The sequence below is a fragment of the Branchiostoma belcheri genome, unplaced genomic scaffold (genome assembly GCF_001625305.1).
Source record: "Branchiostoma belcheri isolate BF01 breed outbred unplaced genomic scaffold, Haploidv18h27 scaffold2, whole genome shotgun sequence".
In the NCBI taxonomy this organism is placed as follows: Eukaryota; Metazoa; Chordata; class Leptocardii; order Amphioxiformes; family Branchiostomatidae; genus Branchiostoma; species Branchiostoma belcheri.
Genome location: NW_017803490.1, coordinates 10,392,676 through 10,406,063, shown reverse-complemented (window position 1 = coordinate 10,406,063; position 13,388 = coordinate 10,392,676). Strand labels below are relative to the sequence as shown.

The following is a 13,388-nucleotide window of genomic DNA, read 5'->3' as shown; positions in this document are numbered from 1 at the left end:
CCGTTCGATTGTGGGGAAGGAACAAATCTTTCACCTGATTTACTGAAAATTTGCTCCAAAAAAACCTCAAATATCAGATTAGAAATCTACTGGACCAGCGATCAAGTGAAAAAAAGGCCAGGCTCGATTAAAAAACTCCCGAAAATGCGAGAGATAGCGTTTCAAAGGGTTTGAAACTCAGATTAGAAATCTAATGGACCAGCGATCAAGTGAAAAAAAGGCCAGGGTTGGTTGAAAAACTGGAAACACTACATTTTTTTCCTACAGGCATAACTATCAGAGGAGAGGTAACTAACTCGTTATCACCAGTAGAAAGACTTGGACAGATAACTAACGGCCGCCCCTGCGGCAGAACTGAGCCACCCGCGACCTCCGCCCTGGGGGTCGTGACCCGACCTGGCGAGCGTGAACCCGTCGGACTTGACGGGACTGTCCTCCTCGGGAAGGTAGTCCGGCAGAGCAGCGTTCTCCTTGTTCGCATCGGCTGGGTGAGCGCCGAATGAGAGAAGCACCTCCTCTCCTGCGTCGTTCCTCACAACCTGCTGGGCAGACATGACGCCTGTCTGATTCACCATGGCAACTAGGGCCTGTAGGACAAACAAACAAATAAACACTTATAATATAAAATCATAGTCTGTTTTAACATCTAGCTGTACCATATCACCACCTGTTGGCCAACAGTTTCATAAAGTTACATGTACCTCTGACTTGTTGCTATGCACCTGTTTCCTTACCTCTTCCTTGCTTGTTGCTAGGCAACAGCTTCCTTACCTTACTTATTGCTAGGCAACAGTTTCCTTATAGTTTTCTTGTTGCTAGGCAACTTTCTATACCCTTGTCTTGTTGCTAGGCAACTGTTTCCTTAGCCTTGTCTTGTTGCTAGGCAATGGTTGCTAGGTAACAGTTGCTGGGTTCCTTACCTAAGCCTTGAGGTCCTGCCGTGCCCTGAGGATGCATCTCTGGTTCAGCAAGTTGCTAGGCAACTGATTCCTTACCCCTGTGTTGTTGCTAGGCAATAGTTGCTAGGTAACAGTTGCTGGGTTGCTTACCTCAGCCTTGAGATCCTGCCGTGCCCTCAGGATGCATCTCTGGTGCGGCATGTTGAAGGTGAAACTGATGACCCCTTTGACCTTGAGCAGCTGGCTCACGCACAGTTCGCGACGATGCTGGAGGAAAAAACAACAACAATGAGCTAAGTTATATAGTGGTAGTTTTACTGTTTTCCTATATATCTAAAGTGATTTCTTTTTTCTATGTATGCCACTAACTTGTAAACAGATAGCAGGGGTCCTTAGATTCTGAAACTGTGCATCTGTAGCCTGGTATCCAAACCTATTTTAGCTGAAGAATCTCTCTAAATAGCTTTGGACACCAGGTTGGTACATCTATATCTTAGTACTTTTGCCATTTCTATTTGGTACAAAAGTATAGCCTGGTTACCAAACCTATTATAACTCCCAATTCCTACATCCTATTTGCGGAGATGATGTAGGACTCGGCAGCTATAATAGGTTTAGTAACCAGGCTAACAAAAGTACTGGGGCACTAAAGAAGTATCTGTCTTCAACCCAAGTAAATACATTAGTGAGTACTTGAAATGAGACACATTATAATTGTATAGAAGTTTTGGTGGTCATCCTTAAACACTATAGTACTGACCTGATCAGTGAGACCCTTAATCTGCAGCGTGATGGTTTTGGATTTCTTGTTGGCAGCTCCGAGGAAGCAGACCTTCTTGCGGACGTTGGTGTTGTTGTTTGCCGAGCGTGTGGAGTTGTAGGTGTCCTTCAGGCCAGAGCCTGGAGTTCTAGACTTCTGCTGAGGGTTGTACAGCAGCTGGAAGATGGACTGGGCTGAAGCTTGGGCTGCTGTGTTCCTGGTATATGTACAAGAAGGGTTTGAGTTAGAATGGTGTAGTACCAGAGTCTGCGTACAGGGGGCAGTACTGTACAGCAGCTGGAACACGGACTGGGCCGAAGCTTGGGCTGCTGTGTTCTTGGTACATGTACAAACGGGAATATAGGGGCTTGGGTTAGAACCACATGCAGTACCAGTGCCTGTGTACAGGGGGCACTGTTGTACAGCAGCTGGAAGATGGACTGGGCTGATGCCTGGGCTGCCGTGTTCCTAATGCGTGTACAAGAAGGGCCCAGGTTAGGATTATGGTGGAGTGCCAATAATTTGCCATACATGTGCGCATATAGCAGGAAGGATATAGAATGGTGCAGTACTAGTACCAACATACAGGTGGCACTACTGCACAGCAGCTGGCACTGAAACTGAGTCACAGCATGGAATACGAGAGATCACTGTTTAGTTTACATCATACCCAGTATACATGCAAATCATTTTACCACAAATACAAATTATTGGTAGGCAAATAAGCTAACCGTCATCTGATTTATGCCTACCAACAACTGGTTGTGCATTAAAAACTTTGCTATTCTTTGCCAAGACACATGACCACACCTTAAGACACCTGTTCAGACACAGACAACATCTTAAGACCCATCTAAGTTCCCACCTGCTGCAGATGTGCTGCAGTGACTCCTTCATACCCAGCTGCTGGTGCATGATGGGACGGCACGAGGGCTTGTGGGCCAGCAGCTCCAAAACCTGTAGCAGAATCCAGCACCAAATTTGGAATGATTAGGGTTAGACAGCAGGGAGAAGGTTACGGTAATAATGATATTTCAGCACCAACTACAAAAATGGCTACATGTGTTTTTTGTCTGTCTTATTATTTTCTTAATTGTTTGAATTTTTCACAAAATGTAAGAGTTAGCGTGGATCCAGCCTTGTCAGCTTTAGTTCCAACTACTTTTGGTAGAGCAGATCTAATGGAGAGGCTGGACTACAGCTGCAGGCTATATCTATATAAGTATGCAAGAGTTGGTACATTTTTACTCGTTCCTCAATGTCAGTCGCTTACTAGTATTATTAGTATTTTGTATATCGTGTATAGTCCCTTGATAGAGCTGGCTGGAAGTATCTGACAGAGGAGAGCAAGGGGCCAGTACGTATACCTGGCCTGTGCATATAGGCGGGCATTTTTTTTCTGTAAAAATCCGAGCATACCTCGAGGCTGGCGCATACGACAGTTTCCTCGTGCTGCTGAACATCCAGGAACAGAACCAGGCCGGACAGCAGGCTGGGGTCCTGCGACAGGGAGAAGATGTAACTATATGTACTATAGAATACCATGTACACAGAATTCTGTATCGATCGAACCTGTCACAGGATGGCTAGGTCCAAGGGTGCTAAAGAAGAGTGACAGATGTGGACAGAAAACGCCCGAAAGCATAATCTGTACATGTACCTTGAGAATGTGAGAATCCCTCAGTGTATAATTGAGTATCGTTTACCTGGATGCTTTAACTTCATCAATGTAGTGGTTATTATTTAACGAAGTTGCTCAAATAACTCGTATATACAAGGCCAGATAGAGTCCACCCGTCAGCTTGTCCCTTTTGCGAGTAAGTTAGAAACCAGTAACAACATACCTGAGTGATGACATCGTGACCCTGTGGTTGCCTAGCAATATCGTGGAGTTGTCTCACCACCTGGAGTTTTCCCTCTGTGCTCGTCATCTTTGTAAACCTGGTCTGGCTGGAGAGAAAGAAACATTCACAAGGTGTAAAGGTAGGTAAAGGTAGTCCCAGGCCATACTCGCAGGGCTCAAAATACTGGGTGCATGTGCACCTTAGTGCACCCAAATTTGGAGCTGGGCACCCAATTTTTTTTCAGTAGGTGCACCAGTGCACTAAATATTTTTGTAGGTTTATACGTACGTAAAAATGTTAAAATCTATAGTAGTATACCACATATTCTTAACATCCGAGTGTCAGGAAAATAATAAAACAATTTGTTGTAGTACTTATCTTTAGTTCTCTAGTTATTCTGTTTCATATGGTGCACCCCAAAAAAATTTTTGCGCACCCAATTTTAGGTTGGGTGCACCAGTGCACCTATTCCCAAAAATTAATTTTGAACCCTGCATAGCCTTTTGAGGTAATATACTACTTAAGGGTTGTTGATCCAAATTAGTATACTATGTGTCTTGCAATTGGGCATCGTATTGGAAGGCAGAGCCCATCCCTCTTCTTCTACTGCCTGTTACTTTTTAGTACCTCCGTACCTCCCCAATCGAAGTCTGGTACACACATATAATTTTTTTACACCTGGGTGAGAAAAAGGTCATGATCATGCAAATTATTGCAAAGTGCAAATTATTTGTCCGTAGTGACCGACCGTCCACAAAGACCCGATTTTATCGGTCCCCTGGGTGGCCTTTTTAGCTGTACATCCTTGATCACAAAGATAATTTACTCACACATGAGCAACGTACTAGTATTTTATCAAGGATAGTATAATTTTAACCTTTGATTTTATAACTGGGAGGGGGGGTTGAACAAACACAACGACTTTCGTGAGGAAAGATCTCGCCTAAAACCCCTTACCTCCTTTCGTGACAAGTCTGTATGACGGATTTTGCAACCCCCAAAGATTTTTCGAGCTGCGAAACTTCCTCTCGGCGTTGGTAGCTGCCTTATTCCGCTGAAGATAAACTTCTAGCGTTCGTATTTGGCTCGTCAGGACGCTGCAAAATTTAAAGGCAATGAGTTGAAAATTTAAAGATGGCGCATGTATGACGTAACGCACTTTACCGCCTCTGATTGGTTAATTTGTATGACGTCATGAAAATGGACGAATCTGATTGGCTGCCGGGCTGGCCGCGCGGTGCATGATGGGAAAAACCGGTAGCGCTTGGTTTAAAACCATTTTTGAGGTCCGAGAAGTGGAGAAGAGAAAGTTGAAGTGGAAAATGTTTTGATTCAGGAAATCCTGTCGTGTCTGCTTTTGCGCAAGGTAAGGAATCTAGGTGCTGATGCAGCTCTCACACTGTTACCAAATTTCTTAGGCCAATAGATCGTGCAAAAACGCGATGCGAGTGAGTCGCAAAAATATGGCACTACCAACCGTTGTCGTGGAGGGGAGGGGGGCATTTAAATTTTAGTTTAAAAAAAAGTAAAGCCCTAAACGAGCTTCTACCGCTACTATGGACGTTGTTTATTGTTTTGCATGATTATGATAACATGAGATCTTATGCAATTTCTGCACTACTGCCCGCTGCCTGTACATAACGTTAGAATTTAACTTAAATTATTTTGTATGAAGGTTTAAACCTTCTTGCAAAGTTCTGTATGTAAAAATTATACCATCTTTGACTTCAAATTGAAAATATTACTTAACAAATAGAAGCAAAACAATTTGTCCCTGAATTATGGATTCCAGCTGTCCATGAAATTATCGTTGTTTTTACGATCAATCTATAACGTTATATTTGATCTCAATAGTAGGGGTATTGGACAAAAATTTTGTTTTGTTGTTAGCCATTAACAGTGTAGCTTTTTAGAAAGAGCTCATTAAACTGAACAAAATGGTTTTTGTTTGAAGTAAATCGGATGTTGTATGGCGGAGATATTTGTAATTTATGTCCCCATTTTGGGGTCGTTGTTGTTACGAAGTCGGTAAAATACGCCATTTTTATCATTTTTCATATGCTAATATCATAAAAACGAAACATCACACAGACTTCAATTTACTTGTACAATGCTCTATTGATATCATATTAAATGATGTGTAAAAACCAGAATCATTGCATCATTATTTACAGAAATACATAATCCTGAAATATTGAACAATATGCCCCTCAGGAGCACGCATGGAAACCATTGATTTTGGCAAAATGCCAAAAATTTCTAAGTCCCCCTAATTACATATGCAAAACCACAATAATTCCACTATACTTAAACATATCTGATCCAAATTCACATCTTAGGGGATTGGACACACACTGAATCCGAATTTACAATCAAAAGTGGCATATCTTATCTCCATATCGTGCTTTTATGACTTTATTGCCGACCGGCCTAATTAATTATGCGCGAATGCATTTTCTCCCATGTCTTTCATTGTATGTCAACATATTTCACATCTAGGGGGTTTTGGCACGTGCTGAATCCAAATTTGCTATCAAAATTGGCATATCTCATCATCTTATAGTACTATTATGAATTTACACACAGTTTTATGACGTTCCCTTTATTATATATGCATAGACAGATTTTCTTACGGAACATAGATGTTTTGTATACATTTATCCATCTTCTACTATATAAAACTTATCTTAAAACTTAACAATATTAAAGTCTATAGAGATCTATTGGTCCTAATCTTACTCATGTCCTTTTCTTCTTTTTCAGGTTCCTCTTGGACTTGACGGCACGCTGTGGTTGGGCGAAGTACCTGTTGTAATATTGCACGTACTGTTTATCTATCTCTTCACATAGCTGGCTTAGTGTTTCTTTAGAAACTATTTCAGGAGGGTTGTCCCAGCCTTTGTCCAACACATGACGTTGTTATTCCAGCCTTTGCACAGTCTTCTCCAACCTTGTTGGGGTCTTCCTTTTTCTTAGGTTTGTAGACTGAGCTTACAGGTGATGCAAGAAGGTTGTCCAGGTCTTCCTGTCCACACTCTTCAGCTTTCTTCCAAATTTTCTTCAACACATTCGAGCAGTACGTCGGCAGCTCCACAGCACTGTCGATGGCATGGACAAGCCCAGGAAGATGTTCGTTGACACTCATGCCCTGGTCACGTAGCCCACACTCCAGCAGAAGTAGTGTGGAGCATAGAACTGTTTCACAGTTTGCTGCAAAGAATAATAAAAAAATGAAACTATATTAATTTTAATTATAATTTATATATTTATATATACATACTTGTGTTTATATATGAATACCTGTGTAAGTACCTATAGCCATGTACTAACACTAAGTAACAGTTTGTAAACAATTAAAAAAAAAAATTAAAAAAAAAAATTAAAAAAAAAAATTAATGTAACTAAGTAAATTTTAGGTTTTCACAAAGAATTAAAAAAATATGAGCATAAAGAAATGTTGTAATAGCGTGGCAATAAAAAGAAAAACAGATATTTCCCGTTAAAAAGAAATGTTATGAAAAAAATGATCTTATCCTGACCTAAGGTAAGGACCCAATACACAAACGTCACGCCCCCCTCCCACCCCATACGACGACACAACAGACGCGACGCAAACGAGCCCCAAAACACGTATACAACAACAAAAATATACATATAGGAACAAGATAACGAACTAATGTATCTTCAAGAAAATAATAATGCTTCGAATAGCGGAAAAGTCACGATTTATCCGGCTGGAAGGCTCATTTTTGCCGACGATTCACAGCTAACAATACACTGACATGTGCTTCGTGTTCATATGTGACATATCGAAGCAAAAACGGACAAAAGGGCACACAAAAACACGTTAAAACTCCCAAAATACTTGAATAAATACCTTACCTGGTTTTTGGCCGGTCGTGATGAACTCTACGACGTCGGATGGCGTCAAATTTGCGGCGGAATGGCAGCGCTCCGGCACGTAGCTGCCCACGGCCGCCATTGTTGTTTACCCGGTTGAAGCCAAAATCGTCCGGAAAGTAACCCCATATTCCGCGCGTACAGCAGGATCGCACATATGCGAATCTTGCATCAAATTAAAGCTAATGTTCTGAATTTTCATATGATGGTTTCCTTTTAAAATTGCCCCGGGGGCAAGTTGTGGAGATATCGCACTTTGAAAGTTTCACATGCGGACAACTTTCGATCCTGACGTCGTACAGAAAAAAAGAAGGCATTTTTCGAAAGCTCGTATTCTTGGCTACAAATTAGTGGCTAGTTTTTTCTGGATTTTGCACACGGTACGCGCGGGCGGGCTCCGGCGATCAGCGCCTTCTTGAAATTTTCGGCACGGGGAGGGCGCGCACATGGCGCCGCCGGGAAAACTCGCGCGACCCGATCGGCGATTTCGCGCTTACCATTGAAGGTATCTTAATAAAACTTGGACAAAATAAGAGATAAAGAGTTCCTTCAACTACTGATACCAAATTTCAAGCATTTTTACTTTGTTATATACTCGTTTGAACGCTCTAAAATCGCCCCATTTTCGGTGTTTACCGGCCCCGTAACAGGTATTATATGGCGTCCAATACCCCTATCAATAGTGATAATTTTTCTTCCTCCTGCCCAGTTAGCAGAGTTGTTGACTGATGGACGTGGACCACAGCTTGTCATCACAACTCCTCATCCACATCCTCAACCACCTGCTTCCTTATGTCATGGTAAGAGTACTCTCTAAGACTGGACAGATTGAAGATTCAGCAGAATTGAAGAGAAACTGTTGCTAAAAAACTACAATGAAGAGTTGGAAGATTTTATAGTATAGTAGAATACTATAGAGATGTTTTGCCGGGGTATATGTAGGAACTCGAGGTTGTGCCACTCCTTGGTTGTCATACTATGAAGGATCTCAGGCGCAGGATTTTCCCCTGTACTGGTTGAAAGACAGTGTATCTCTAGGTCTAAATCACAGCCTTTGGGACTCATATCATAACATGATTAAAATCTAGCCTCCGTAGCAGGCTTATACTTATAGAACTGGGGGTTTGGTGGTCTTCGGCTGTTTTCTGATTAGCCCAGTTCTAAAACGGGGGTAATTCAACCAGGCTGGCTATGTTGTCTATATGCAGTCAGAAAATAGCACATAAAATTAATTAAAGACCATGAAGACCCCCAAACCCCCTGCAGTTTTTTTTGGCATGCTGTGGAGGCTAATTAAAAGAACGGTGCTTGTTAGATACCTGGTATCTCTTCTTTTCCAGGTCGCTCATCAGCACCTCTGTACCCTGTGGGTCAGCTGGTGGCCAAAGTCTGCCCAAAGGAAGGTCTCACACCGCAGTATTGTCCGGCTGATCGGCACCTACCTGTCACTCAAGCCGCAGCACCACAGACTCTACTTCCAGGTAAGGTCTCACATCGCAGTATGTTGTCTGTGTCTGCTCCCGTACTACGTTGCTAGATGGTTACTGTGTAGTTTTTCTTACAGAGTACAAAGTTGTTTACTTGGGCGAGACCTCCCCTGTGAAAAGTGTATATCAACAGCCAGTGGATTTTCACATCCAACGATTCGGTGACCGCCTGTCACCTTATAACAAGTGTTCAGGGTTCTCCCCAGAAATTCTTAGGGGAGAGGTGCTCCCTTAATCGGTTAATGTCGAAAAAAAATGCAGATTTTCATGATAATACTAAGAGAAAAGTCTAGATTTGCACATTTTGGGAGAGGTGCTAGGATTTGGGGAGAGGGGGAGCACCACTTGCAGTTGCTTCATTGCTTGTGAGAGCCCTCAGCTGGTGTTCGAATGATTTTTGACCCTTCTCTGTTGGCTTCTCTTGTTTCCCAGACTGTCCAGCCAGACCTGCGATGCTCGACCCCGTTTAGCGAGGATGGAGTGCGGAGAGCGCCGGTTTCCCTCGCCGACATCGCCATGTTGGAACAGGAGGAACCGCTGCCCGGCATCTACATCAGGTGGGACAAAAAAATTTACGGCTCTCCGTGGCAAATGTGCTTTTGGCACTCAGTTAGACGGACTAGCTGAAGAGGCTCGGTGAGTGTCACTCCACAGCACTGGGAGAAAAGTCATGTAAAGTGCCTTTCCCATTCGCACAACGTTGGGGCATGGTGAGTATCGAACCTGGGACCTATTGGAGAAGGAGCCCACCGCTCTAAGTTCTAACCATTGCACCGCCGATGCCCACATCAGGTGGGACACTCACTAACTAACCAACTCACACTGCCAGGCATCTACACCAGGTCCAGGTGGGACACTTACTGTACCACCATGTCACAGCAGTCTGCCACGTACAATTTTCATTTACCAATATCTTTTAAACAAACTTACTTGAAGTACAGGGCAAAGGCACCCAGAACTAACAGTTAGTTCAGGATATTAAATTTCATTTCTTCTCTCCACACCACAGCTGTGAGGTTGGCCAGTCAAGAAGAGAAGAAACAGCAGGGAGAGTCTCGAGTAGTTGTGTCAAGAGGAAGCAGACAGAAGATGTCTTAGACGCCAGTCCAGCAGAAACGTGCAATCCTACAAGTCAGGTGGGGAAGTTTGTAAAGATTTTCTCAAGGTCTGAAATATTAGCAGTAATAGAAAAGGACTCCAGGAAGACTAGTAGTAATGTAACTTATTGTAAGTACATGACTTTGTAACTGAATAAACAAACGAAAACTTCTACAGGCTCTTGTTCTTCCCCCGCACCATCAGGGAATTGAACAAACTTCTGTGAGCCTGGTGCGGCGGGGTCTCTTGCCCAGTTCAAATCTGAACTGACGAGGACTCTGCTGCATTGAGCCACCCATGTCTTGTATAATTATATGTAAATATTTCGCACTAATGCATTTGTCCCATCTTTAGTTGTTTTGTGTTCCCTTCTCAATTATCCTTTTTTTCTCTTTGTTTTTTATGTACCGGGTCACAATTGTTAGTAACAAAGCGCAATGGCTGCCAAAAATCCTACGTTGTAGGGCTGGGCAGGAAAAAAAACTTGATCAATCAATTTATTCCTGTTGAACCTACAGCAAGAGGGTCCAGTAGAGGACGCAGCACTCCAGAGAATCAGCGCTCTGGAGGCAGAACTGAACAAACTCCGGGCTCAGATCGCCCTCATGGCCACTATGCAGCCTCAGGCCCCCCCTGTACAGCAGGGTAACCCCCCAGGGACCCCCCTGCAGGCCGCAGCCCCCCTGCGCCACCCCCTCCCCCACCTCCACCCCCTCCTCCAGCCAGCCTGGCCACACCTGTGATGAACATCAAGGACATCATCAAAAAGGTGGGTCTGCTGATCACAACTGGTCTTCTAATTTGTGTGCTTCTATGTATGATATGTTACAAATTGTAAAAAAAAACAATCATATGCTTCCAATTTCTAGTACAAGGATGATTTTGTGTAAGATGTTTAACCACAATTCTGATGTGAATTTTTTTATTGGTTTCTCTGGTCTTGCTGGAATAAAATTTATATGCTTAATTTGGAATTCCCCCGCCTTCTTTTTTTTAGTTTAAGGCTTTGTAGAAAGTCTTACAAATCAGATAAATCCCAAAATTTTGGTAACTCTTGAGGTACCACAGGGCTCGAAATACTTTTTTCAGCCAGGTGGCGCATGTTGCCACCTGAGTCAAAAGCCAGATGGCGCCATCAGTATTCAAGTGGCAACACTTCCAAGTTATCATTTTCTTCAAATCTGCTACTTATATCTATTACGTTTTCTTCTAGTTAACTACTTAAGTTTTATGTTATAAAATAAAGTAATGTAAAGAACACAAAAGCTCTCAAACAACAATGTTTTAATAAAGGATGCCACCTTTACATGTCTTCATCACAGGGCTGCCGCCGTGGGAATGCCACGCCTCTACATGGCGGCACACTTATGCGGGTGGTGTTATGTGCGCCATGTTCTTTGTTTGCCCAAGGATAATGTTACTCTCATCTGCCAAATAAACATACCCCCCGGAATAAACATACCCCCCGGACAAATCTTCAACATTTAATAAAAAAATGGTATTAGCTCCCTTGATTTAAAAAAAAAATTGGGCATAGGTTCCCCGGATGACCCCTAACCGGGGGCCAACGGTGCTTCCACAACTTCAACAAGTGAAAAATACATGATACAAATTGTACATGTATCTATTACCTGGAACTTGGAGCAAGTATTCCTAAGGTGTTATGGACATTAATATATATCAAACTTTTTAACCCAATCATATTTCCCAAACAAAATCACATATTGACACAGCTGAACAAATAAAAATGTGATTATGTCTATAAACTCCTACTAAAAAATAATTTGAGAGACACTCAATAAAGAAAGTAAGAAAGAAAGCATGCTCTTAATATCTGATTCTCCCAATTGTAAAAGCCCCCACAGCTTCCAACCGCACATTCATATAAACAACATTATATTCTGACACTAGAAACCAATAAATTCGGAAAATTTCACGGTAATGTTTACAAATTAACCTTTTAAAAATACGAGTGAATTTTTATTTCTGTCGTTGCCGAAAAAAAAAAAATTTCATGCGTGTAATACTAGTACATGTACAGGGGTCGAAATAGATTTTGGGGCCAACTTGCACTGGTGCAGGTGAGAAAAAAAATACTTGCACCGGAAGAAAAATAGTTGCACCACCCAAAAATAATAGGTACACAACCAAAAGTACATGTAGTTGCAACACAGAAGTGATAGGAAACATCCGCTGGCAGCGACGTAGATAGTAACCTTCTGTTAATTACAAAAAAAAAATGAAAAACTTAATGGATTCTAGTTTTGTTCCCTTTCCAGTTAATAGGGTTGGTACCTGTTTGGCTCTTTCAGGTCCAGGTCCAGAGGATCAGGTCCAGGTCCGGACCTGTACCTGATTCTGGATACCAGAGTATCAGTACCGAATAATTTTTGCTAAATGATCATTGCTGAATGCTAATGTATAAGTAACCACTACAAAATTTTTATTTTATTTTTGTATAATTTTTTTAAATTTTATCCTATTTTTATTGTACAATTTTATTCTATTTAATCCGTTCTATACATCATCAAACTTCTCCTCTACTCCTAGGGCTACCAAAACCAAAACCTCAGAACCGAATATATTAATATATTAAACTGTCCAACCAATCACATCGCAGGATTTTCAATTCGCTCCCTCGGTTTTGGCCAAATTGCAGCTCTCGCGCGAACTCTCGCGAGCTTCCGCGTGGTTTTGCAACAATCAACATGGCGGCGGCTCGGCTCGGCGATTGCCGAAGTTTCTATGTTTTTCCTTGGTATTTTACACGATTCAAGCAAAGAAAACAAGTTTATCACAAGACCAAAAGAGTAATACAGCACTGGAAACCTAATGGTCCGTTTTGTTGGGCAGTAATTTCTCATTTCGAGTGAAAATTTACGTGCGCCACAGTGACCATGTGGTGTAAAAATCAGTAATTTTTCGGCTCGATACAAACCAAAAATGGCCCGTAAACTTGTTCTTTATGATTTCTAGATGACTTTCGGTAGCAAAAATATGGGAAAATATTGTTTCAAAATGAGAGAGACGGAGACTAAGGTAAACTTCTTTTATAGCTTGAAATAGCTTGTTATTTTGTAATCTTTTGGTGTATTTCAATAGAGATATTATGAGTCAAACTGTTATAGAGTTTGCGAATATACTACTGGGGATGGTACCCAGGCTACATTTGCCTGTACATGTAGGTCAATGACCAGACAAATGACCTGCAGACCAGACAAACAAGATTTATTTTCCTGCAGACTCTATAGGGGTAAAAATAGATAGGGCTGCCTGGGTCTGACCTGCCAGCTGGAGGTATAAACAAAAAACACTCTAGTCCCCAACTTTTTGGGTCAAAACAGACCATCCTATTATGAAGTAGGGGTGAAAAAGTGAAAATCCTTTTAAATCAAGCAAT

The 13,388-nt window shown here is 42.0% G+C and overlaps 3 protein-coding genes across 3 annotated transcripts in view; 1 reads left to right on the top strand and 2 right to left on the bottom strand.

Moving 5' to 3' along the window:
- Positions 1-254: 254 nt before the first annotated feature.
- On the bottom strand, positions 255-4,663 carry LOC109468964 (armadillo repeat-containing protein 1-like). Its single transcript, XM_019767341.1, has 7 exons — positions 4,461-4,663; positions 3,504-3,609; positions 3,079-3,159; positions 2,525-2,616; positions 1,660-1,876; positions 1,050-1,166; positions 255-587 (listed from the first exon to the last, which is right to left on the bottom strand). Exons 2-7 carry the CDS (start codon positions 3,588-3,590, stop codon positions 303-305), a joined length of 879 nt encoding a protein of 292 aa, XP_019622900.1. The 5' UTR covers positions 3,591-3,609; positions 4,461-4,663; the 3' UTR covers positions 255-302.
- Positions 4,664-4,738: 75 nt separating this feature from the next.
- The window catches only part of LOC109468814 (mitochondrial fission regulator 1-like), a 13,409-nt gene continuing 4,759 nt past the window's right edge, over positions 4,739-13,388 (top strand). Inside the window, 7 exon segments of the mRNA XM_019767154.1 lie at positions 4,739-4,869; positions 8,113-8,203; positions 8,744-8,884; positions 9,323-9,447; positions 9,900-10,026; positions 10,507-10,662; positions 10,665-10,757. Coding sequence (XP_019622713.1) covers positions 8,132-8,203; positions 8,744-8,884; positions 9,323-9,447; positions 9,900-10,026; positions 10,507-10,662; positions 10,665-10,757 — 714 coding nt within the window. The 5' untranslated portion in view covers positions 4,739-4,869; positions 8,113-8,131.
- LOC109468815 lies at positions 5,358-8,074 on the bottom strand. The gene is made up of 2 exons (XM_019767155.1): positions 7,386-8,074; positions 5,358-6,713 (listed from the first exon to the last, which is right to left on the bottom strand). Exons 1-2 carry the CDS (start codon positions 7,483-7,485, stop codon positions 6,382-6,384), a joined length of 432 nt encoding a protein of 143 aa, XP_019622714.1. The 5' UTR covers positions 7,486-8,074; the 3' UTR covers positions 5,358-6,381.

Excerpts from the sequence above, each read along its gene's own strand:
- LOC109468964 (XM_019767341.1), bottom strand. The coding sequence starts at position 3,590 with ATGACGAGCACAGAGGGAAAACTCCAGGTGGTGAGACAACTCCACGAT. Across the intron at positions 2,617-3,078 it reads TCGTATGCGCCAGCCTCGAG|GTTTTGGAGCTGCTGGCCCA; the intron begins GTATGCTCGGAT and ends ATTCTGCTACAG. Across the intron at positions 1,877-2,524 it reads CTGCAGCACATCTGCAGCAG|GAACACAGCAGCCCAAGCTT; the intron begins GTGGGAACTTAG and ends TACATATACCAG.
- LOC109468815 (XM_019767155.1), bottom strand. The coding sequence starts at position 7,485 with ATGGCGGCCGTGGGCAGCTACGTGCCGGAGCGCTGCCATTCCGCCGCA. Across the intron at positions 6,714-7,385 it reads CACGACCGGCCAAAAACCAG|CAAACTGTGAAACAGTTCTA; the intron begins GTAAGGTATTTA and ends TATTCTTTGCAG.